A 23,808-nucleotide genomic window follows, 5' to 3' on the forward strand; every position below is an offset into this window, starting at 1 on the left:
TCGCGCACAGAGGGCGCTAAAGGGCAGCCGGATTTCTGTGGAGGTGAATTTTCATATTTAGCTGCTCGCTACCTATTATTGTTATTCAAGCGAACGGAATGGCGGTGACCTCAACGCAACAGGGAGCAACGAACATACAAATAGTGCGTTGCCTAATCATCGCATGCTACTCTTCACAGTGAAGTTTGTGTTAATCGATTTTGAATGATGGACGAAATGACTCATTTGTAATGAGGCCTTTGTGCTGTGGAGATTAATGACGGTTGGAGAGATTCTAATGCGGCTCCGTATGGATAGAGTTAACTGAGCTTGTTAAAAGAGACAGAGTCATGATAATTCCATGTATCAATAGCAACAACCTCCCCGGGAATGGTTTACAGCTTAACTGAAATGTCATGATATTGGTAGGAAATTAGATTTCCCCAAACATTGGAACATTACCAAATGATAACAAATGGACAAATGTCCGTTGCTGTTAATTTATGTAACAAGCAAATCACTCTTACGAGTCATCGAAATGAACAGTTTTTCGTGATTGCAACTTCCTGCTAAAGTTTCTGTAACACTCAATAGAAGTTAAAGAGTTATGGAACCATCCCGCGACATCTTAAATGCAGCTCATCCCTCCAAAAGGGCCACCAAGTCTTAATCACAATCTGTCACACGTCTTGTCAAATCCATTAAAAGACGCAACCACCGTGCTTCCGCTCAGTTTTATGATACCGAAAAGCCCGCTAATTGCCACGGTTACGGATAGCAAAAGGGCGGCCAGTTCATCCTGCACTGGCGCTGGCATGTGACGAAAAAGAAAAGCGAGAGGGAACCGGAAGTTACCGGAGAGACACACACGGAATGTGATCTAATCAAATGGATTTGCGAAGCTAAAATGTATTGAAACGCGGCAAAGATCACTCCCGAGCACGTTAGGAAAAAAGGGGGACTAACATTCTTTCCGACGAGTTGCACAAAGAATCGTTTGATGCAGTTTTTTCCCTTTCTTTTGTGTTTCGTTCGACAAGCACTTTTACTTTCGCGCGACCAATCATCATCAAAGCTTCGTGCCTACAAGAAAAGCACAATTTTCTGCCTGTTTTTGTTTTCCAAATGCCGGTAGCAAATGCCGGCGCGGCAAGATCTGCTTACAAACGGGGCTAGCACTCGTGTCCTTTCTAGCCTTGGGCTGCAGTTTTCCTTTGTGATGTGCAGCACATGCAATGAGAATAGCCTTTTTTCCCTCTGCTCAATGATCATATTGGAGCAGAAAATTGCCAATCCGGGAGACTCGTTTTTCTTTCTTGCTTCGCTTGTCTCGTAAGCCAATCGAATGGACGTGGCTGCCAGATTGCATTCTAGCGGTAATTAGGTCTTTCAATTGGCTTCGTCGCGTTGGGGATGTTTGTGTGCGCGCCTTTGAAGGACAAATCGGTTTTCCGAATGGAAAGAAAGAAAATTGCAATAGCCGCCAGTAGGCTTGTAAAATGTAAAGAGCAGCTATACAGGGTTTCCAGTAGTTCTCATAGGAATGAACTTAATGTAGAGGGACAAATCCAATATGAATTTCCATGGAGCACGTCCAAAAGAGTGCCATAGAGTCCAATTTATCATATGTAGTTCACTTCTGATAGGAAAAAGTCAAGGAACGGTCCCACAACTATGAGAACTCATGGCAAACCCTGTAAAGCAGCGGCAGGGCGACTGCTATTGTGTCAAAGTAGCGCCGAACAAAAGCACAAACAAAAACGGTTAGATATGTATCACGTATAAAGCGATTTGTTCCTGCCTTTTTACAAAACGAGCGCTAAAATAATCGTAAATTATTTAGCAAACGAAAATTTCTATCGATTGAATCCCGTTCTGCGCTTGACACTCTCCGTGTGGCTAGATTTAATGCTCCATTTTCCCCGGTTACTTAGAAAGCGGCCCCAATGCTGCTCTTACCATCTGTGCTTCGCCGGGTGTACCTGACGACGACCAGCACAGAGTACGCCAAACCCGATCAACCATTAAAAATAAGTCAGGAGGTTCAGAGGCTCCAGCTGCAGATCCCAATAATTAATGAACCGGCAACCCTGGTCTCGGGCTACCTCCTGTACCTCTCTTCTTGCACAAACGCGCTCTCTGCACTGATCGGCAAAATAGCATCCCTCTTCACACACAGAAGCAGCCGCCGCAGCAACAGTAAACCGCTGTTTGAAAATTATATTACGATCTCGGGAGCGCTGCTGCTGCACCGTATTATGCAAACATAATTCGCTTCTGGGCGCTCGCTTTTTCAGCACCGGCTGCGGTTCCCACCGAAACGATCCCTAGCGCACTAGTCAGGAGGGCGCCCCATAATCAAAGCATAAACTTAAGTAAGCATCACCCGTGGGGAATAATGCAACAGGAGGAGGAGCAGGTGGTTGAAGGAACAAAACAAATCCAAAGCATTAAAACATTAATGCCGTGTGGCGGCTGAAGATCAGCGGTGAAAAGGAGGAGAGCGCGCTGCGGATTAGTGTCAGCTGAACGGATTTGATGCTTTGTTTTTTCATTTGTTTATTTAATGGCTGCCTCTACTACCCGACTTTTAGCCGAGCCGTAGACAAAACGACGAACCATCCACGATCGAACAAAGTGTGTGTATGTGTGTGTGTGTCTTTACTGACTTAAGCCAAGTCGGGCATGCGAGGAACCCGTTGTTCCTCGCTAGTAGGTCAGAGCCGAACGCCGTTGACAACCACAGGGCCGCCACACAGCAGCAGCGTGTGCGGCGTGTTGTCCTACGATTAATGTTTTAATTTAGTTCGTGTTCTTTGCGCAAAAGCGTTCCCCTGTTGTTTGACCGACATTTTTTGTTTTTCAAACCCCTTTTTGTGACGGTACCCAGATCAAGACCATTGCAGCTTCTCGCTCTCTATCGATCGTGATCGATTTTTACGCAGACACGCCGAGGTTCTTTGGCGGTATCCGTCTCATCGATTCATCGCCGGGTTGCTTTGTTCGCAAACGCAAAATTGGGTTTTTATTATTACAGCCCCGCGTGGTGATCGTGATCGTTTGTTGTTTGGGTTATTGTTTTATTGTTCAATTTTTCACCCCCAATATTATCGAGCGCTGCCCGGCTGCCGCCAGTAGCTCAATGAAAATTGTGTCAATAAATTTAGCGAAAAAAAACGGCAATGTTTATAATGAAACACAGTGTATCGTGCTCAAAACAAAACATAGACAGTGAAAAAGTAATTAAAATAGTGCTTAGGTTAGTATTTTATCCAATGGGATATTACTTCATTGGATGATTTTTGTTTTTGTTTTACAGCAAACCAGTTAGACAGTTTGCTGCAAAATGTTTGCCTTAAAACGTATTTCTATCAAAGCCATTTTTATCATTTCAATATTCGTTTGAAATTATCACACAAAAAAGACTTTCTTTATGCATGAACTCTGGTGTATAATTTTACCACCCAAAGAAATTAATCATTTTCATGCATCGTTAGTCGTCACAGCTAAGCAAATCATAATAAAAAATACAATTCATTTAAAATGTAAATATTTTGCAATCAAAACAAACTCTCAAGCCGATAAATGCATCAGCCAAAAGCTCTGCAGCGAAGCTAATAAAGTGGTGCAGTGTGCCCGTTGATTATTCAATTCGGCACAGATAGGCATACACACATAACCCTTTGGTGAGCGATAGCGAATGCCAAATTAACTCTTCACCAATGTGTGTTTTTTTTTTTTTGCTCCCAAACCTCTGAAGCCGATTTACTCGCCTTGCCAATCAATTATACTGTAAGTGTACTGTGCGGGGGATTTTTTCCAGCGTCCTAACAACACAAATCTCGTGCAGCACCAACCCGAAAAGGGCATCATAATGCACATCTCGGTGCTGTGTGTGCAGCACCGTTACAGTTTCGGTGGTTTCGTAAATCAACCACCACACAGACGCGCGTTGCTCTCTTTTTCTTTTACCCACTCGGTGCAATCAGACAGACACACACACAGTCGTAAAGAAAGTGAAACTTTCAACCTGCAACTGCCTCTCGGCTGACGATCATGCTGCTGCCGCTGCTGATGATGATAAAAGGTAAATATGCTTCGCCAAATCATCCCTCGGGGGGCCTTTTGCCTCTTGTGTCTGGCTGTCTTCGCTACAACCACTGCACCACCACACCGCTATTTGCTTGTGCATTAAGGTTTGATTTCGGTTTGCCTTTTAATGTGCGTGTTTGCAACTTTGGGGCGATGGGTGTGTATGGGGTGATGTAGGCTAAAAGGGTAGAGGGGTGTTACTTTACTGTTCAGAAGAGGAAGAAGTGAGTCAATTTAATGGAATCGGTGCAGATACTACGGGGGGTGGCAATACGCATACGCACCTTTATCTTTTCTTGTATTTTCGTCAAGTTTATTACGTTTCTTTTCTGCCTCTCTTTCCCTTTTGTATGGCATGGCTTGGGTTTAAATAATTTTAAGCAATATCACCCCAAACAAGCGCTTTGCCCACAGCCGGAGCCGCACCGAATGCTCTGGTGGACACTTTCTTTTGGGCTGGGTCGGGTTGGTTTTATTTGCTCTTTTTATCGATTTGCAAAGCACCAACTTACACCAACGTACCCTGAGCGTTGTGGTACCATAAGGAGATGGCAACCGAAAGCTTCCCGCTACCCTCTGGTGGGGACTGGTGGCGAGAGATTAAACGAGGAAATACAAAAATCCTCCGCCAAGCCGGTTGTCGTCAAAAAATGCAAAAGCAAGCAAAACGTAGCCATGCAGGCAAAGGCAGGCAGAGGGTGGCAAAATAAACCAGATAAAGCGGCGAGCGAGCGGGAAAACTGGTCCAAGCACCACTACTCCGTTCGCGAATGAGTCGATTTTTCCAACGCGCGCGATATCTGCTACGATCACTTCTGCGCTGCGATCGCCGATTGGAAGCACTTCTCCACTTTTGCTTACATAGCGCGGGGCCAGCCGGGCGATCGGGCTTGTACTTTCTTGGATCAACTTTCATCCCATCTCCCACGCCTCATCCCGCCACCCCCCTCCTCACTCAAGGCGCAATGTGGCGGTGACCTGCCGGCGCGCGCGGTCACCGATCGGATGAAATTGATTCGAAATCGAAATCTGTCGGCCGGCTGGCCACTACTTCTGTTGAGCCTCCACACTGACCATCGGCAGCGAGTAAATCGATCGTTTATCAATCTCGCGAGGACGACGGGCATTATTCTCATTCACACATCGCTCTATTGTTTGCTGCTTGGTGGAGACGCGTAACCGACCGACCTCCCCTCGAGACTTCCTCGAGCGAGCCATGTGCAAAGTGTTTTTTGATGGATTTGCTTTCGGAACTGCTCGGCGAACGCGCGCGCGCACCACACATGATTGACGTTCGAGTCCGGTTTTTGACCGGTGCCTGCCGTGTCTGGGCTTAGGTGCACATTCACGCTTGGAATTTGGTGCGTCCAACGAAGGGACAAAATGTGACAAAAATGTGGTTTTGAGTGGAATGTTGGGATGATTATTGCTTCTTAATAGAGATGTTGATTTTTGTTTAGAGGCAGCTTTCATCGGGGTAGTACAGAAAGCGAAACATCAATTGGTGGGAAGTCTTTATACAGTAAAAAGTTGGATTGATTTTTAGTACTGATGAAAAATTAAACGAGATTTGCAAAGCTGCAATATTTGCTCTCATTATTTTCGTTCTGTTTTCCAACGTTATCCTATGTCAATTTGAATCGTGAAGAGTCTCACATGCATGTGAATAAAAAAAAAGTCAAACATCATACATTTTTCAAACAATCTGGATTTTGGCTGACGTGATTTAAAGCTAGATTACCGCTAGATTTTGCCTTTTAAAACTCCAGTTTTTTTTTAAATGTTGTCTTTGTTTTGACCTTTTATACTCATTTCTTTGGTGTTAATCAATCGCTTTGTTTTGAATGTTTCAGAATGCGTGACTTAAAACTCAGTAATTCCAATCACATAACCAATAATTCAATGAATAGTAACTAGTATTATTTTCATGATAATATCTAGCGTTTTTATTGGAGTTAGCATTTCACTTGCAAGTAAAACTGTTTCAAAATAATCAGGTTTTTTAAACAAACAATGCTATTGCAGAATTTTAATCAATAAGTGCAAAAAAGTGACGCATACTCTTAAAGCATGAGACCTGAGCACCAACGTTTTGTGGCAACTTCTGTATCAATTTATATTAGGAACTCAATACTACGAAAATCATCAATTCCTAGAGAGATTCAAGTTATTGCTGAGGATTCAATTGCAAAAGAAATTATTAAAGTCTTATGTATCCAATTTCAATTCAAAGTTGTGCAAGACGCGTGTCAGGGTTGCTTTCTGTGAATATTTTGAATCTTATTCGTTTACAATAGGATGATGATGATATGAATCAGATCACACCAGATTTGAAGAATCAATCATCCAATAACAAAATGTTTATGGGAATTTATCATAATTTTGTCTGTGCATAGTTGATTGATATGTTTGGCCAAAAATACACGAACCAGAATTTCGCGGGCGCATAATTCCGTCTGCTGTTAAACCGCGAATTTCGGGCCTTAAAATGTTAAAAAAGTGCTTCATTCTGGGTCTCTAAGTGAGAATCTCAAGTTCAAGTTGGAGCCGGAACATTGCTACAAGTTTTATTCCAATTCAAACATTGACTAGCGTTCGTTCCATCTCTTTCTCATCTCCAGTATCAAGCAGTCCAGTGAATCCCACATCACTTACATGGCCGGTAGCAACTCTTCCGGTTTCTTATTCAACAACCATTTGAGTTAAACGAGCTTAATTGAAGTTAAGTGTTGTGCGCATACCCGTTGTTCTAGGGGTTTTAGGATCACAACATCATAACAGAGAGAAAGAAAGAGGAAATTTCCTAACTTTGTCGTTGTCGATTAAGCACACATCCAAATACATAAAAAATGGAGTTATTACTCTCGACGACTTATCCATCCACTTTATTTCGTTGTTGAAAACACTCACTTGACAACACATTATTGTCACGACTGTTCGGTTTTATCTGCTTTTTGATGTTTTAGTAATAGTTTCTAGTCGTCACTTACAGGCTTTGTTTGGCTTTGTTTGTTTTCGCTTCATATTTTATCGCCGTTTCTTCTTCAACTGCATCTTTCATTTAATTTGAACACTAAATCTGTGATTCAAACGTCAAGATAACGAAAACCACAAAAAAACGGAGGCAAAAGCAAGCGTGAGGGAGTATATTTGTCATAATAGCGATGAGCTCTAAATGGGCAATGGGCTCCGGAGGTGACGTCCGGAACTAACTGTTCGGAAAAATTAGTTGAAAATCTCCCATGTAACACTGGCACACACACCCAAACACACTCAAAGGGTTTGGTTATAAAATTTCAATTAGAATGCTAATTATTAGTCACTGCTTATGCGCATGGAACCCAGCAGATCCGCTGATGTACGACCCTCCGCCACACCAGCCATAAATATGCGTTAAAGTGTCATGCTCACGATTGCTCACGGGCTGCTTTGGGCTGCTTGAACGTCACGTTTGAAAGTGAAAAACCAGGAGGCAATGAAAACTACTGCCCCCTGTCATCTGTTCGCTTGCTTAAAAACATCTACACTAAAAACTAAAAACATAACACAAATTCGTTCATTTTTGGCTTCCATAGTGTGACTGAAGAAGAAAGAGAGAGAGAGGGACCAAAAAAAGCGAAAACTGCGAAAAACATACACCCCCCCCCCCCCCACACTCCCCAAAAAAGCTTCACGTCCGGTCTCGAGTCTTACTCTCCACCCTTAATCGTTTTGATGCCCATTTTGGCGTATTTTGTCATGGGAAAAGACACCTCCTAAAAGCGTGAACACCTCCCCTCTCCCCCACCCCCAAGTACAATCCAGGGGAAAACGAGTGTGTCGAGCTCACAAACATGAGCTTTTGAATGAGTAATTTAAATTTGCCACCGTTGTTGTCGCGCACGCCAGGGTGGTGGTTGGTAGGCTTTAATTCGCTCTGAGGTGTGTTTTGTTTTTCGGGGAAGGTTATGCAATTCGGAAATGCTCATAAATTATGCACCTCTTTATCTGCTGCATTGCCATAATCCGACACACATATACACATAGACATAGATGCTATAGACAGTGTCTGTGTGACACGCTCCATTTCCCATGGCGAAAATCGCAGCTCGAGATCGGGAGAGTGTTGGACTATGGAAATGATTTAATTAAGAACCAGCAAACCCAAACCATGCTCATTCACTTTCAATTGTTCTAAATTTGAATTGTCGGGCAGAGAGAAAGAGAGAGAGAGAATAGGGGTCTTATTTTTTGGTTGAGTTTAATTGTGTAACAATTGCACACACGTTTTCCAGCATTGCACAACTTGCAACCCAGTTCTAGAGCCGGACACACGTCCTGGGTTAATTCACTTGTTTTTCTACTGGAGGGTTGCGAGGTTCCTCCACAAAAAGAAGTAGGTTGAAAGTTTCGTCCGTTTGTGTTTTGTTTTTCTCTTTCGTACGACTAATGCCGAATGGAGTAGATTGTGCGAGCAGACACAATCATTTCAGCTTAATTTTGCATTTTTATTTACATTTTTGTTCTGCCTTTTATTGTCTTTCCTCTTCCACACTCAAATTGCTTATCAAGGTGTGTCTGTGATTTAGCGCTTGTTTTTATTTTTAAATGTAACACTGAATTGGAATCATCGCGCGACTGTTGGAGCAAATGGTTGGAAATTGCAATTTCACAAAATTGGCGTTCATGCTGCACCAACACAAGCAAAAAAGTGTATTTGCATTAAGTGTGTTAATTATTAGTCGTTATGCAAGAGCTGCTCAGTAAACGGGGTTCAAATGTGGTCGAAGGAATTTTATGAGACAAAAGCAAATACACATTTTGATGAACAATACAAGCAAAAAAAACGTTAAATTGCTATAAAAATATTAATTAACTCAATACAATATATTTTGAATGCAATTTAAAAGAATTTTACCTGTATAAATGCACCCTTTGGTGGTTGTAATCTTCTCACGAGCATAAAAAACGCATACAACAGCTCATGCATGAAAACCACACAATTAACGCGAACCCCTTCAGCAGCAATGGCATCAACGACCGGGTTCCCCTATATCTATCTCGCAGCGCCTGCAAAATGTGCACAGCTGCGTGCAGTAACCGCGTCAGATAACACACGCGAATCCTCTCTCAGGGTCAAGCCTTTCTTCTGTTCTGAAACCTACCCGCAAGTGCGCTATTACAAACACTGCCACTACACACCATTCGCCAAGAATGAACCGCGTTGCATGGGGCATATGGGTGTTGCCCATTTGTATTATGCATTTTCATATATTGCAAGCCCTCCACATTACCAGCGCGAGAACCTGTACGTACGACCAAGAACCGGTGGCCTGGGGAATCAAGGCCAGCGAAAAATGCATTCTGGAAAAAAAAACAGAACCCACAGACCATATCGCAGCAATCTTCGGCCTGTAACCCAACTGGGCGGACAAAACCCGTTTGGAGGTTTATTTTTTTGGGCATTTCAATAAAACGCGAAAATGGCAAAACAGCTCTCAAGCTTGTGAAAAACAATATTGAAAAAAACTAGATGATTTGTATTAAAAACATCACCTACGAACAGCTTTTACACCCGTCTGAAAAGCCGGTCAGAATACCACTACGGCCGCCACAATCGAAACCATTTCAAAGTTTCGAGGCAAACGGCTAACGGCCCAAGAAATGGACCAACCTGGGAGGAGAGTGGGCGCACATGCAAGATTGTCCGATCTTTCTCCCGTGCCCTTTGGTCGTCTCTTTTCTCCTCCGTGTCCATCCCAACGTGTGTGTGGTGGGCTGCTCCTCCATCTTCATCATACACACACACACGCGTGCAAAGGTATGGAAAAACAAGGCACACACAAAAAACCAAAGAAAAAAGGCAGACAAGTGATCGTAATAAAATAAAAGAAATGGAGAGAGAGAAAAAACAGGTTTTCCAGTTCCCTTCACCTGCGCGCGGGACTCTCCTCCCTTGTCGGATTGACGTAACCGTCAACTCCACTGGATCATACGTTGGAGAAGTTGGTGACTGCTGCTGCTGCTGCTGCTACGACCCGTTATGCTGCGACCAGACCCCAAGAACAAGCCCTCAGACGCGGCGATCGTACAGCGGCGAGAGAGACCGACAATAAGAAGCGATCGCAGTCTCCAGGCAGTGAGTTGCAAGATATATTAAGAGGGTGTCGTGTGTTAGGAGGTTAAAAAAAGAACCTCCGATTGACCCACACACAAATACACACACTCACACACACGCTTTCAACCATTCTAATGCCAAAACCAAGAAGAGAGACTCGCAAGAACAACATTCCTCAACATTCCTTCGGGGCCCCTTTGCGAAGGCGGCGGAGTCTTGCGAGTTCACAAGTTGATTGAACTTTCAAGAGGTCCTTTGTGGCGCTTGTTGTTTTTTTTCGCTTGCTTGCAAAACTCCTCCCCGCACACAGTCTCGCCCCGGAAATGGGGACGAATGTTTAGCTGATCTTTTCCTGAATTAAAATGTGCACTACAAACCTTTTGCGCGAATGAATGTATGTCGCTCCCGGTGAAGAGACCCCGGAACTCAGACACGTTAGTACGCTGCCTGCTGCTGATGACGATGGCGATAGAGATGTAATGTGCGCTGTGGAGCAGGCAGTGGATTACGTTTTATCCTCAGGGGTAGATGTAGTAGCAATAGAGGGGGGACACACTGGCTGGTACACTTATTTCGCGCGACACGGCCAACTTCCCGTTTTCTTGCGCGCTCTCCGGCGGAAACGAAACAAGTTTTGGATCAACCCAACCTAAAGGCACTGTTGGTTTTTATTTTTATGTTGCTATTAGCCCTCCTTCCCTGTTTTCCTGTCAACCCTTTTAGCAGCACGACGATCGTTGTGTGGAGTTTGCCAATTTCTTTCTCTTTGCTCACACTGATAACGCCTATCCAGCTGAGCTAGCTTTGCTGCACGACCGAAATGTCAAGCCCGGACAATTGCCGAGATAAGAGGGCAATGTGTTTGGAGTGGCGCGCACACGCACACAGAAAGAGTGGCTCTCTGCTGGGTAGATAAGAACGAATACACAAGCACAAGCCCGGAAAGCAAACGCGCGCGATAGAAATACACACTTTCTTTTGGGGGGTCGAACGCTGTGATGGTGTGTGATCAGTGAGAGAGCAATTTGCACCAGTGAATCGCGGTCACGAATTATTCGATCGTGTGTCCGGAGCTGTTTATAGAGGTTAAACGGTGCGCGCGGAGTAAGCTTTTCTAATGCGTAACTACCACCAGAGACAGACGCTGCTAGAACTAGAACACGCTAACAACACACAACGAACGAACGAACACGTCGCGATCGCGTAACATACACCAGACCGTCCAGCCGTGAATTGTGTGATCCGAGTGTAAAGGAGGTACGTGTCCTATCTTAAGCAGACTTTCAAACACACCTGAGTTGTTGGTTGGAAATAAGAACACAGCCAAACAGGCCAACACGCGCGTACTTGCAGTGGATATTAAACGCTTCTCAAACCGCGACCGTTGCGATCGAGAGCCAGAGTTAGATTGTGCAGTGCGGCAGCCAAAACGGAAAGCCAAACTCTGCGATCCGACCCGCGCGGCATGTTGCGTGCCCCGGGTGCGCTGGCACAGTGGGGTTTGATGATGGGAGCAAGTGGTAAAAATCTTTTCTTCACAGCAATAAGAGGAGATACTATTTTGTTTTCGCTATAAGTGCGCTCGACTGGTCCACTACTAAGCGCCTGAAAGGTATGCAATGCAATCTTTTTTTTTTGGTTTTCTTAAATGTAAAATCATTGCAGATATGTGTAAAAAAGGTAAAAAGAGTAAAATACGCATTGATAATCTACCTGCTGTATGCTATTCATTTCCTATTCTCCATAGAGACAAGCATTGTAAGCCTTTTTTGCCTTTTTTCAGGTAAATATAGAATATCTGTAGGATCGTCTCTCTTAAAATGATACTAAATTATATGAACAAATATTATAGACATTATTCATTATTCAATCAAAAATATCATCTAAAGAATGCCTAGTTGTTATGTGCGTATTATTTGTTACAAATAGGAGTGTAATAATTTTCCAAAAAGGCAAAAAAAAAACTACAACTCAACTTACAATCAAGTGATTTAATCCATGAACGTAGACACGGGGTAGGCTGATATTATATATAATATTTAAAAAATAAAATTGAGACATTTTTTAAGTGGTATGGCTAACTAGGCCATTTTTACGAAAAATTTAAAAATATTTTCATATTCCAAATTTTTAATTCATAACCAACTTTTAATAATTATGCATCAGTTTTAATATATTGTAATTATTACTTGTATACATTTTAATTCGAAACCTCTGAGACAAAGGTAGAATTTACGAATGATCTACTACAAATCTAAATTATAGCTAATTACTAAACTAAAAAAACTATAACAAGGAAATCCAATCTGAATTTTACGAAAGAATAAGAGTAAAAATACCATTAAAGTGCTTTTCCATTATGGGACCACTCTAAAAACATAAAAAAGGTCTATTGTAAATAGATTACACGCATTTGCTTATTGCTGCGCGATGTAACGGTGCGACATTCATCCCTCATCGCGCAACATGCGCAACTGTTGCGTCCCGAACGCTTGAATGTACCAACAACCAACCAATCTGTCTAAGCACTGCACAGCACAGTAACGATGATATAATTGATCACCGAAATTGCAATCCCAATAGCAAGGGAGTTGGTATGCTGGCGTTACTCACTGATCATGTTACGCACCACCTCACCTTTCCCCCTTTCCATTTAATCCCATCCTTCTGGCTCAGGTGTGTTTCGGTGTTTATTAAATAAGCTCGTTGTGCATCGTTTGCTGCTGCTGCAATGCCTACTTTGCCTACATTTTACCGAACGCCGGGCGCGGACAGTCGGTCCGGGCTTCGCTTGCGACAACAGTGAAGCAGTTGACGACGACTCCCGCCAAAGAGCAGAATTGTGTACATCAATGTACAGTCGTTTTCCTTTCTTTTCGTTTTTTTCTCACACACGGAGAGCACGGGCACTGCTCTTTAGGGCAAGGCCACGCAAATTATCGGCCCCACGAAAACAGTATGCACGGGCGCGCGCGCGCGCCTCCATGTACGGATGCTAGGTGCTGCTGATGCATCATAAGTGAACAAGAAATTCGCAAGAGAAGGTTGCCAAAAATGTGGCGGGTGGCCAGTTTCATTAAATCAATTACACCTGAAACCACCACCGCCGACGGTGTGAGAGCTGTGCACAGTGCAATTGCTCCAATAATAACAAACTTCACAAGCCAATCTGCCAATCATCAGGGGGTTAGAAGGCAAATGTTGCATTCAAAATGCACTCTGATCACACACACTACAAGCCAATTTTTTATTGTTTCCGTGTTGGAGAGCTATTTTGCAACAATTTTGGCAAATCAAATGGCACTTTCCAATGGCGGTGCAGTGTTACGTACATTAATTGTGTAGCTTTTAGCACCTAGAACAGCAATATCCGCCTGTAACGCTAGTCCTCTGGAGCAGATAAAGTATGAGAACGTACGAACGGTTTTGCAACCTACCAGAAGGTCAGTTAAATAACTGGTTTACTGTTGCTTGTTTTATGGGTACGTGAATTGGTGATGGGGCCGCTGCTGGTTTAACTGGAGCGAATTTTGTAAAAATAGCACCCATGTTTATGATGTGAAAGGAAACGGAGGAACCATAAACAGGATTGATAATCCATTGTCTTGGACGTTTTTTTTTGTGCTTCCACCAACTAACAGCTTATCAGTGACGTTGGTACACAAACAAAAACATGCTTATTTTACTGAAGAAACTCCAGAATCAGTTTCGAGCGTTAATTTGAACTTCAATAATACTGCATGCTTGCATGCTTGTTAGCAGGATCAGATGATCCATGGTGATCAAACTATAACAAGTAACCTAAACCACACACCACACAACACAGCCACCCAGTGCCCGTTAGCGAAGATGCACATTATGCTCATTAGCTGACAAAACCTGCTCAGTCCTTATGCTAGCCACACATCGTTAACCAGCGCCAGGGAGTCGAGGAGGTGTATAACGCATTAAACCACAATCACTGTCTTTCTCTCTGTCTCTCTCTCTCTCTCACTCTGTATCTCGTCATTCCAGCTCACTTTCATCAATGACAAACTCCCGGAGCCGGAGCCGAGAAAGTGAGCTTGCGATTGATTGTCGGACGTCCATTCCCCACACCGTGCAACGATAATGTATTCTTATCTTAACCCACAAACGGCCGCGGGTCCTATCTAAACCACTAACGCCCGAGATTCGCGCGGCTTCTTCAACCCTCCTTCCCATCACTCCCCCACTGTAAACGGGGCGGGAAATTATCCCGTCCACGCTGGTCGTCTTCGTCGGGAGCGTCGCTCTTCCTTTAGGACGACGTCCGGTTCAGTCGGTCAGTCAGTCAGTCAGTCAGTCAGCCAGTCAGATAGTCTGCAAACAGTCTCCCTGTACATCCCCTTGCCCTCCACCGCTCTGGGCTAAGGGAAATCAGTTCAGGGGCAAACAACAACCGGCGAACGGTAGAAGGATTGTGCTGCTGCAGCAAAAGAAAAGAAAAGGAACAGAAAAAGGTCAACACAGATTTCTCTCCATCCGATCTTCCTTTTCGTTGGGGTTGGTTTTTGCCACCTTCCCGCTCTTGTATAGAAGCAGCATTAACGGGGCTCTCTGGAGCGAAAACGCTAATAATTCTTTCGATTATACATATGCTTAGCCGGTCTCGTAGTACAGTCGTCAACTCGTACGACTTAACAACATGCCCGTCATGGGTTCAATCCCCAAATAGACCGCGCCGCCATACGTAGGACTGACTATCCTGCTATGGGGGGGAATCAATTAGTCACTGAAAGCCAAAGCCCACAAGTGGGTACAGGCAGGCCTTGACCGACATCGGTTGTTGAGCCAAAGAAAAAAAAAATACATATGCTAATGCGGTTTGGTTGGTAGGTGGTGGTGTGTTGTGATATTTATTTTTTTGCGCATTAGAATAACATACAAGCACAGAAGGGCGATAAGAGCTCTTAGCCCAGCTTTTTTTGAGTTCCTGGTTTTAAATCAACCCAACAGCGATCAAGTCGTATCAACGTGTAGAACTGTTATTCCAAGTTCGGGACGTACACAACTATAGGAGCGAACATAGCTATGGCATAGTGATCTTTTCTTTGCAATGCATAAAAGTAGTATCAATGATGATCGCTTGCTTATTTGACTTCATTTGAAAGATCATCTTTGTTGATTTTAAATCCTGAGTGTCATGTTTAAAATGACTGAGTGTCTCAATATTTGACCATTTTCTGAATCAATATTACGGCCTAGGTTACGGCCGTATCAGAATATCTTTCCGTAAGTAAATGAAATATGTCATTGCCTAGGTCTCATTTGCTATCTTAGGCCCAGTAATTGTACTGATTTTTGTGGATTACTTGCAGGATGACTCGGATGAGAATCAATCCTGTCTTTTAGTATCAGCAATTCCGCAACAGGCTCAGTATTAGTATTGGTTTCAGTGGTAATCGCTTCAAAGTGGCTTGGTTTATGTCTCGGTTATTCTACTTAGCCTGGGTCCTACTACCAATAAAAACACCATTCTTTGGTCTAAATATGTATCGTCCATGAACTTGGGATTTTGATCCAGTGGATTGGCCCATCTTTATCCCCATGAAATGGTCACATCGTGGATTTTGCTATCCACGTGAATAGCTATCGTTCATTTTATATGTTCTATGCAGAACGACAAAAGATGTGTTGATTGGCGACTGTACTACGAAGTCGGCTGTTACTGACAGTTAAAATAATGCTTAGAATATTTATAATATGCTAACGACATAAGATGGTTCAGGCTTGTGCATCAAGAGATTTAACTAATTTAAGACTTTAAGCTACTAAATTCAATAAGGAGTTAAATTAGATTAATTTCTGCGTGGACCATCTGGCAGCAAAGTCTGCCTTCTTATCTGCTTGGTTTAGCAAACGACACATTCTTCCACTTCCCACTACTTCCTTCCAAGCAAAGATTGATTTTGTTTCGATCGCCTCACATATTAACCTGTAACTCGTGTGCTGGTGGCACTCTGCACCATACATCGATCAGCCGAGTTGCATAAGCATCCCTCCCTTTCCCCCACCGATCGCTATCGGTCGTCCCTCTTGTCGCACGCACATAAATGCATAAATATGTAGTGCGCAAAACTCTATTTGCTCGGTTCAATCGGTCGGCCTAAACGCACGCACAGCAGCAGTAGCAGCAGCAAAACTATCAGGAAATTATCGAACGCATTTTCACCCCATCCACCCTTTCCTCCCTCCTTTGTGCGTGCGTCCTGTGTCCGTGTATGTGTGCAGGAGAGCATCGGAACAAATCTGGTTTATTTAGTTATTTTTTCTATTATTTTCCATCGCTTCGTGCGCGGTGTGTTCCAAAAGAGCCGGCAACTGGCGAAAGAAAATTGACTCTGGCCATATGGCAAGCAGGAAGACTTCTACGGCGGCTCCTGCTGCTGCTGCTGCTGGCAGTCTGTCTCCTGCCGAGCTGTACTCTATTCAGACGGCAAATTTATCGATGAAAAGTTACACCGGTGTGTCAACCAAAACCAAGTTATACGCCAATAGTGTGTGTTACCATTACCACCGAGATCGGGTCGTCTGTCTCTAGGGGCGGTTTATGATAGCGAACCAAGCGTAAACTGTATCATGTCACTTTATCTATTACAACTAGTAAAAGCGGTTGATAAATTAGTTTCACATATGGTTAATTTAAAATAGAGTATTTTTAATAATATTTAAACCCCATTTTTTATATAACTAAAATTCAATTAGCGATGTGTAAATCATAGCATTCGTTCAATGAAAATCTAGTTTTAAGCTTAACGAGATGTACTTTTGTACCATCTAACGATCAAGAGAGAGACACACAAAAACACATTCCACTCCACTGAGGGGTGGTGATAGTGGTGTACTCGGTGGTGTGTGATCATCCGGCGCATCTCGATCAGACGACATATTTTATACACCTCCCCACCCCGTCAACATCTTCTTTATCACCTTCACCGTCTGCACTGCGGCACGTTGCTTTTCCCAAGGCAACGTTGATCGTTTAATTTTCTTTTCGTTCGCTCCGAGAAACTTGTTCTTCCGGTGGTGCAATCAGTACAAAGGTCTGACAGACATTGAGAAAGTCGGACGTGGTAGGCGGGGGAAGAAGGTTCGTTCGCATTGAAAGGTGCAAGTGAACGCAAACATGGCCACTTAGTAGCGCCAAGATCCATAGACAAAGAGGATCATAGAACTTTCCTTTATTTTTAATTGAAAACAAATTAAGATCATTTAAGAAATAATGTAAATGTTTAAAAAAAATTTTTTTGAAAAAAAAATCATATAATATAAAAATGTTGAAAAAGAACCAAAAACGACTATCACAGACGAGAGAGCAGTAACCGAAGCCAATGCATGCAGCTTTAATTGTGACAAGAAAGTGGGAGAAAAAGTTCTATTTATATAATCCCCTCCTCCTGTGCTGTAGCGAAAGGAAGCAGGAGGCAGCAAAACAAAGTGTTACATTGTGTAAAAATAGAACTGCAAAGGAAATAAAATAAAAAAAAACGATGCGAAAAGTAAACATTTTACACATCGCGAAACCACTGGGAGGCACGTCCTCCCGAGGAAGCAGTCGAGAAGCGTCATTCCTCGGTCACACGACACCAGACAACCAAGTCTCTACCAAGACCAAGGCAAACTCTCTCCCCGCCCGAACCGATCCCAATGGTCTTTTTACTAAGGAACATGCGCACCACTACTGTCCATTTGCAAGACCATTAGACGTTAGAGGGGTCTCCACGTACGCGTACCCAGAATGAGAGCAAATTGAGCAACTGACAGAAGAGCCAAAGCACCAGACAATACAGCGACAGCCTGTCTGCCAGTTCTTGTTCGGCGAGAGAAATGCTAGCATCATCACACCATCACAAACATATTAGCCGTTGGAAAGAAAGTAATGCAGAAAGTGTACGTTCTGTTGGTTGTAAAATGTTATTTTGCATATATCACGACCACTTTGCCCGTTTTATCAATTAATAATGGGAGGCATCATGGCAAATAGACGCAGCTAATTGTGGTAACAATGTTGCAACATTTGTTTCTCCTATTAGATATCATTAAAATTGAATGCTTTTTACAATTGCTGGAAGGAATTTATTAACAAATATTGCAGCTTTAAGCCTCAGGCAAATGTATAAATCTTTGCTTTTCACCTCGCAATGTTAAAACAGCCTTTTCTATAATAGAGCGTGTATTAGTAACGTTTGCGTTGGAAGAACCGGTACTCAATACAGCAGTTGTGTGCTGTTTGTTTTATTCTACCTGTTTTTTTTTTCATTGGTCGATTTCAAGAATCAACACACGCTCACAAACGCACCCAGGGGCGCTCGCCCTCTTTTTTATCGCGCCAAACCAAACCCAGATATACTTCTGTACGCATTTCTCGGTTTGTGGGGCGTACGCACGCATTCGTGTTGCTTCTCCGAATGACAAGGGTTGGTTTGGAAGTTACCTAACACCGCAGAAGTGAAGGCTTTGTATTAATCAAATTACAATAAACATAATTGTTTAGACTTTTCCAATGATTTATTTTTAATTTAAAACAATTCAGATCAATGAAAATAATGTGTGAGCCAAACTAGTTTAACCGTCTTTTTTTGCGAGTACATTGCATACTTTCAGGCGCTAAGCGAGGCCATCGAGGAGGAATGTTATGCTTATGCTTATTTTTCTCGACTCTAAGATACAATTAAATTAATTATTTGTTTGTAATTATACTACAACTGTATTGAAAATAGAACTGTGTAATTAATTAAACTACAATATTGTGATAAATGTTAAAATTTGATTCATTATAGTTACAGGGTTTCCCACGATTTATTGGTTGGTTTTCATCAATTTTTGGTCAGTTCCCATGATTTTTTGGTGCGTTCCCACGACTTTTTGGGCGTTTCCCAGAATTTTTTGGTCCAATTGTATTGATCTCCAATCGGAACAAACCAATAAATTATGGGAACGAACCAAAAATCTATGGCATACGATAAAAAAATCGTGGGAACGCACCAAAAAATCATGGGAACTGGCCAATAAATCGTGGGAAACCCTGTATAGTATTTCTTAGTTGATTTTCCGAAGCGAAATTCTTTTCACAATCTTATAAGAAAAGGTAATATAGTCTCAGTAATCAGCCTCAACTAGAAAAGTGTCAAATAAAATCCACTCAAAATCAGCAGAAAGAAAAACAACCATCTAAAGAATGTAGAATAACAACCTGCTATTACTCCGTTCTATAATTTCGGCAAATAATTCAAATGAATTAATCAACCACTTTCCCAATCTAGATCGAAGAGGAACGATATTTACAGTTGCCTAGATACAATGGTTGCGTTAATTTATTTCATGAGTATCCTGCTCAGTTATGCGTAAAATATTACAAAATGTTTTCAAAACATTCAAAGAAACCATAACATAACAAAATATAACATCGTTTCGATCGTTTCCGCTTCGATCGAGTTTGGATGGGATCGAGTGGCTGAATAAATCTTGAAATGAATTGCTATTTCTTGGACTTTGGGCTACTATGAAAAGCGTGTAGCAACTTAAATTCATTAAATGTTGCCGAACTGAATTATTAATCCAGCCATCTGTTAATATTTCAATTGTTAAAATGGAACATGCAAATTATACAACTTACGAAAGAATATCTTTAAAATGTTACTTAAATCCTAACTGCCGGCACTTTCAGACCAGCCCTCTCAGCCCTCAGCCCGATCACTTTTCGTTGCCGGGAGTTCGTGTCTGTGTTTGGGGTTTGTCCTCTTTCTCTCTCGTTCTCTCTCGTCATAGTTCAGTGGGAGGGAACAACGTTAGTTTGCGGGTGTGTAAAAGTGGCCCAGTTCATTGCCTTCGAGTGTTTGCAGCAGTTGCTCACAAAAAATATTCCTCCCTCCATACCGTGACAAGCCCTCCGTGGCAAGGAGGAACCCTTTGCCCTTCGTCGGCGGCTCTCCGGGCAAGTTTCTGTACATACACGAACGCCGCATACCTCACCCAGCTCTCGCCCAGTAGTAACACTGAGGACGACGCACACACATGCGCCCAAGACGACCCAAGAAGAAGAGGGGGAGCCAACCTTTGCCGAAAGGGGTTTCGGGTCGACCGCACGGGGCCCTCTAACGCATAACGCATACACCCATAACGCACCTCCCGAGCTGTGGCTGTACCTTCCTTTTGGGACCAGTGAGCAAGAGAGAGCGTGCGTGAGAGAGACCCCTTCTATTGAGAAAAAAAGGTACAACTTCTGCTTCTACCGAAAAGCGGTTCTGCGCGTATATCTGGTGGCCCTGTAAGAGAGCCTCGTGGTGGTGTAGTAGTCGTGTGGTGGTGGTGACGCGTGCTCTTGCCGTGTTGCGCCGTGCTGTTGTTGTTGCTGTGGTCCGGTCCGAAAGCGAAAACGAAAGGGAAAACGGTACTTGCCGCGCCGCACACAACAAGACACGCACACAGACAAACAGTCACAGGTCGGGCACAGTGTTGGTCGCTGGCTGGCGGTGGAAATTTCACTTTTGTTTTCAGTTTTCCATCGCAGCAGCAGCAGCATCCGCGTATTAATCGCTCTTATGAGCTGCGTAGCGGCTGCCGCCGCCACCACGTACGTGCACAGTGACAGCAACGTGCAGGAGGAAGAGGACGGAGGTGACGACGGTGATAATAACGGCGATGATAAGTGCAGTGCGACCGCAAGTAAATAGAGCAAACACATTAGTTGTTGTTGTTGTTGTGGGGAGGGCCAACCACAAACTGTCAGAACCGGTTAACGGCCACCGGACGGCACGATCCGAAGTGCATTGTTGTGGTTGGGTTATAGACGGGTTTATGGCCCTACTCGGTGCTGGAGTTTCGCGTCTCTGTGTGTCCACACCTGAAGGGAAGAAGAGCCAGACAAAACAAAAAACGAAGAAAAGTGTTTCTACTTTAGAATGGTAGCCCCGAGCTAGGTCGAGGGAGGAAATGATGGGGGTCGCAATGTATGTGTCAAGTGGGGGGCCTACCCAATCTTATCGCAGCAGCAAAAAAAAAAAACAAAAACAAAAGCATATAAAAACCAAGCTGTTCTTTTTGTGAACTGTTTTCTCTTGATTCTTGGGGGAGTGTTGGGATTTCGACCGCCAAGAGATCGATTATAGAAAGTAATTGCTCTCCCCGTCTCGACTTGGTGGCGTCACCGTAACGTGTTGTCCATTACATTTGTAATAGGATCCAATGAATATCCTTACGCCATATCAAACCCTCTATAACCTTGCTTTCTGTTGTTCTATTTTCAACCCTGACCCAGGAGGAGCACGCGATGGAGCAACGATGGCGTCAGTTCCGGCCACACTACTAGCAAACGACAGCAGCACCAGCAGCAGCAGCACGGTCAAACCCTGCCCACTGCGAGCGCCCCTAGTCGTCACCGTCGTCGGACTGCCCTGCCGGGGGAAATCATTGGCCGCTCACAAAGTTGCCCGCCACCTCAGCTGGCGAGGCGAAAGCGCCAAAGGTGAGTTCCTCGCTCGGCGATACCGAAAGTCAAGGATTCAACCATTTCGCAAACGAAGGAACGGTATTGTCCATCGCCGGAAACATTGGATTCCAAGGCGCTTTTTCGACTTGATTTCGTCCAAAGAGAGCGGTGGTCAACTTCGTCAATGTCACGCACCAAGGTCAGGCGCTGGCTGGATGTTGTTATTGTTTACGTTTCTCTGCCGGCCAAAATCATCAAACCGTCGGTTGGTTGGTTGGTGGTGTTTGATTATGAATTCACTTAAACGGCGCTGCTTTCGGCGCTAAAACCCCTTTTTCTTTTTTTTTTCTTTTTGTTGGCCAGTAAGTTCGAGGCCAATGGCGATCACCGCGCAATCGTTTGTTGGTACAGTTGCACTTTACCGAACGTGTGAACGATTTAAAAGTCAATGTTTTTACTTCACCACTCATCAGTGATGTGGAAGTCGTTGTTTTTCGTTAAAAGCAAGCTGAGTAGTACGAAACAACACGTTTGTAGATAATTGTTTTGTACACGTTTACATTGCACGACAAATCAATCACTTTTTTAAAGCATTCATTACTATTTCCAATAGAAATATGCGCATTCCGTTTCAAATTGGAAAATAATTAAAACATTTGTAATTGATTTAAAATATTAATATTTTTGAATTAATTTCTCTTCATCTCCCTTCAGTATTTACCGTGGATGAAAATGCTACCAACGAAACACTGAGTGAAATTAGTCTTTTCTTCAAGGAGGGAAATAATGTTGCGGTAAGAAACCCTTTTTGCGTAAATATTGCGTAAAAACTCAATCCATCTCTCTCCCTCTTGCTTTGCGCAGATCATCGATGGAATGCATTTGACGCGCGCCTCCCGCCAGACGGTGGCCACGTTCTGCTGCGAGGCCGTCTTTCACCATCTGCTGATCGAGTTCACGTGCAACGACAAATGCCTGCAGGAGAATGTGACGGACACGGTGCAATTTTACCGCCAGCTCGAACAGAACGCCGACTGGGAGCGTCGCTTCCGGGAGCGCAACGAGCACCATACGCCACAGTTCGAGCCGTGCTCGCCGCTGGAGGGTCCACTGATTACGGTGAACAACTCGGAGGACCCGATGTACCATTCGGTGACGGCGCGCGGTGTACGCGGTGCCATACAGACGGCGATACTGGGCGTGCTGGCCAGTCCGGTCATTCGGCAGCAAACATTCTACTTCAGTCGGGTAAGGAGGAAAAGTGTGAACAACACAAAGCGGCAAGGGGGGTAATTTAATGATTATAAAGAGTTAATATTTCGTTTTTGTGTGTCTGTGTTTTCCCCACCTATCAGCACGGTGAATCGGAGTACAACGTGTTGGGACGTATCGGTGGAGATGCAGATTTGTCCCCGCGGGGCATGAAGTATGCCGACCGGTTGGCCCGTCAGCTGGGTGGACCCGGATCGGCACCGGACTCACCGCGACCGAAAGTGGTCTGTATAAAACCTTGCAATGGCTCCTATAAAGCTTTCTGTTTTCTAATCAATCGCGTTTTCCCTCTTAATACCCACAGATCTGGACGTCAGAGTTGCGGCGCACGATCCACACGGTACAGAACATCCCGGGACCGCGGGCCGCCATCAAGGATCTGAACGAGATTAATGCGGGAATTTGCGAGGGCTTAACGTACGAGGAAATACAGGAACGGTTCCCGCAAGAGTTTGCGTGGCGCGATCAGGACAAGTTCAAGTACCGATACCCGCACGGGGAATCTTATCTGGATCTGTTGCAGCGCGTCGACAGCGTGGTGCAAGCGCTGCTGACCAATACCGATGTGCTGGTCGTGTCGCACCAGGCCGTGCTGCGGTGTATTATGGCGTACTTCAAGGGTGTTAAGCCAGGTAAGGGATGGACCGGCATTTACGGGTCCCATCAAAGTGAGGGAAACCGTTCTTTTACCACTCGATGGTCACGCTCACTCACGGCTTTTTTTGGTTCGTTTGCAGATGATGTGCCATACATAAACGTGCCGTTGCACACGTTGCTCATAGTGCGATCGTATGGGTACGATTTTGTGGTCGAGACGGTTCCACTAAAGGTGGAATGTGTAGATACTTATCGCATCCAGCCGAAGGTAAGAGAAGGAAAGCGTAAAATACTGCGGATGTTTTTGAACAAAAGGGCTTGT

The 23,808-nt window shown here is 43.9% G+C and overlaps 3 protein-coding genes across 9 annotated transcripts in view; 1 reads left to right on the top strand and 2 right to left on the bottom strand.

The window, feature by feature from the left end:
- The window catches only part of LOC1278996 (alpha-N-acetylgalactosaminidase), a 49,605-nt gene extending 37,987 nt beyond the window's left edge, over positions 1 to 11,618 (bottom strand). Inside the window, exons 1-2 of one of the 3 annotated variants that reach the window (XM_061656879.1) lie at positions 11,462 to 11,618; positions 10,546 to 10,654 (exon numbers count right to left, since the gene is read on the bottom strand). The gene's annotated coding sequence lies outside the window, so the exon portion shown is untranslated. The remainder of the gene's footprint in view (positions 1 to 10,545; positions 10,655 to 11,461) is intronic. The other 2 variants (XM_061656878.1, XM_318652.4) reach the window with 2 other exon arrangements.
- Positions 1 to 23,808, top strand: part of LOC1278998 (6-phosphofructo-2-kinase/fructose-2,6-bisphosphatase) — a 73,161-nt gene that overhangs the window by 46,783 nt on the left and 2,570 nt on the right. For 2 of the 5 annotated variants that reach the window (XM_061656872.1, XM_061656875.1), the window contains 6 exons: positions 21,447 to 21,653; positions 22,332 to 22,411; positions 22,482 to 22,865; positions 22,973 to 23,113; positions 23,194 to 23,521; positions 23,627 to 23,754. In XM_061656872.1, coding sequence (XP_061512856.1) covers positions 21,447 to 21,653; positions 22,332 to 22,411; positions 22,482 to 22,865; positions 22,973 to 23,113; positions 23,194 to 23,521; positions 23,627 to 23,754 — 1,268 coding nt within the window. Of the gene's footprint in view, positions 1 to 11,591; positions 11,781 to 19,958; positions 20,855 to 21,216; positions 21,361 to 21,446; positions 21,654 to 22,331; positions 22,412 to 22,481; positions 22,866 to 22,972; positions 23,114 to 23,193; positions 23,522 to 23,626; positions 23,755 to 23,808 lie in introns of those variants that run through there. The other 3 variants (XM_061656876.1, XM_061656873.1, XM_061656877.1) reach the window with 3 other exon arrangements.
- The window catches only part of LOC133393204 (uncharacterized), a 38,294-nt gene that overhangs the window by 6,236 nt on the left and 8,250 nt on the right, over positions 1 to 23,808 (bottom strand). The window lies entirely within an intron of this gene.

Source organism: Anopheles gambiae, chromosome 3 (genome assembly GCF_943734735.2).
Source record: "Anopheles gambiae chromosome 3, idAnoGambNW_F1_1, whole genome shotgun sequence".
Taxonomy (NCBI): Eukaryota; Metazoa; Arthropoda; class Insecta; order Diptera; family Culicidae; genus Anopheles; species Anopheles gambiae.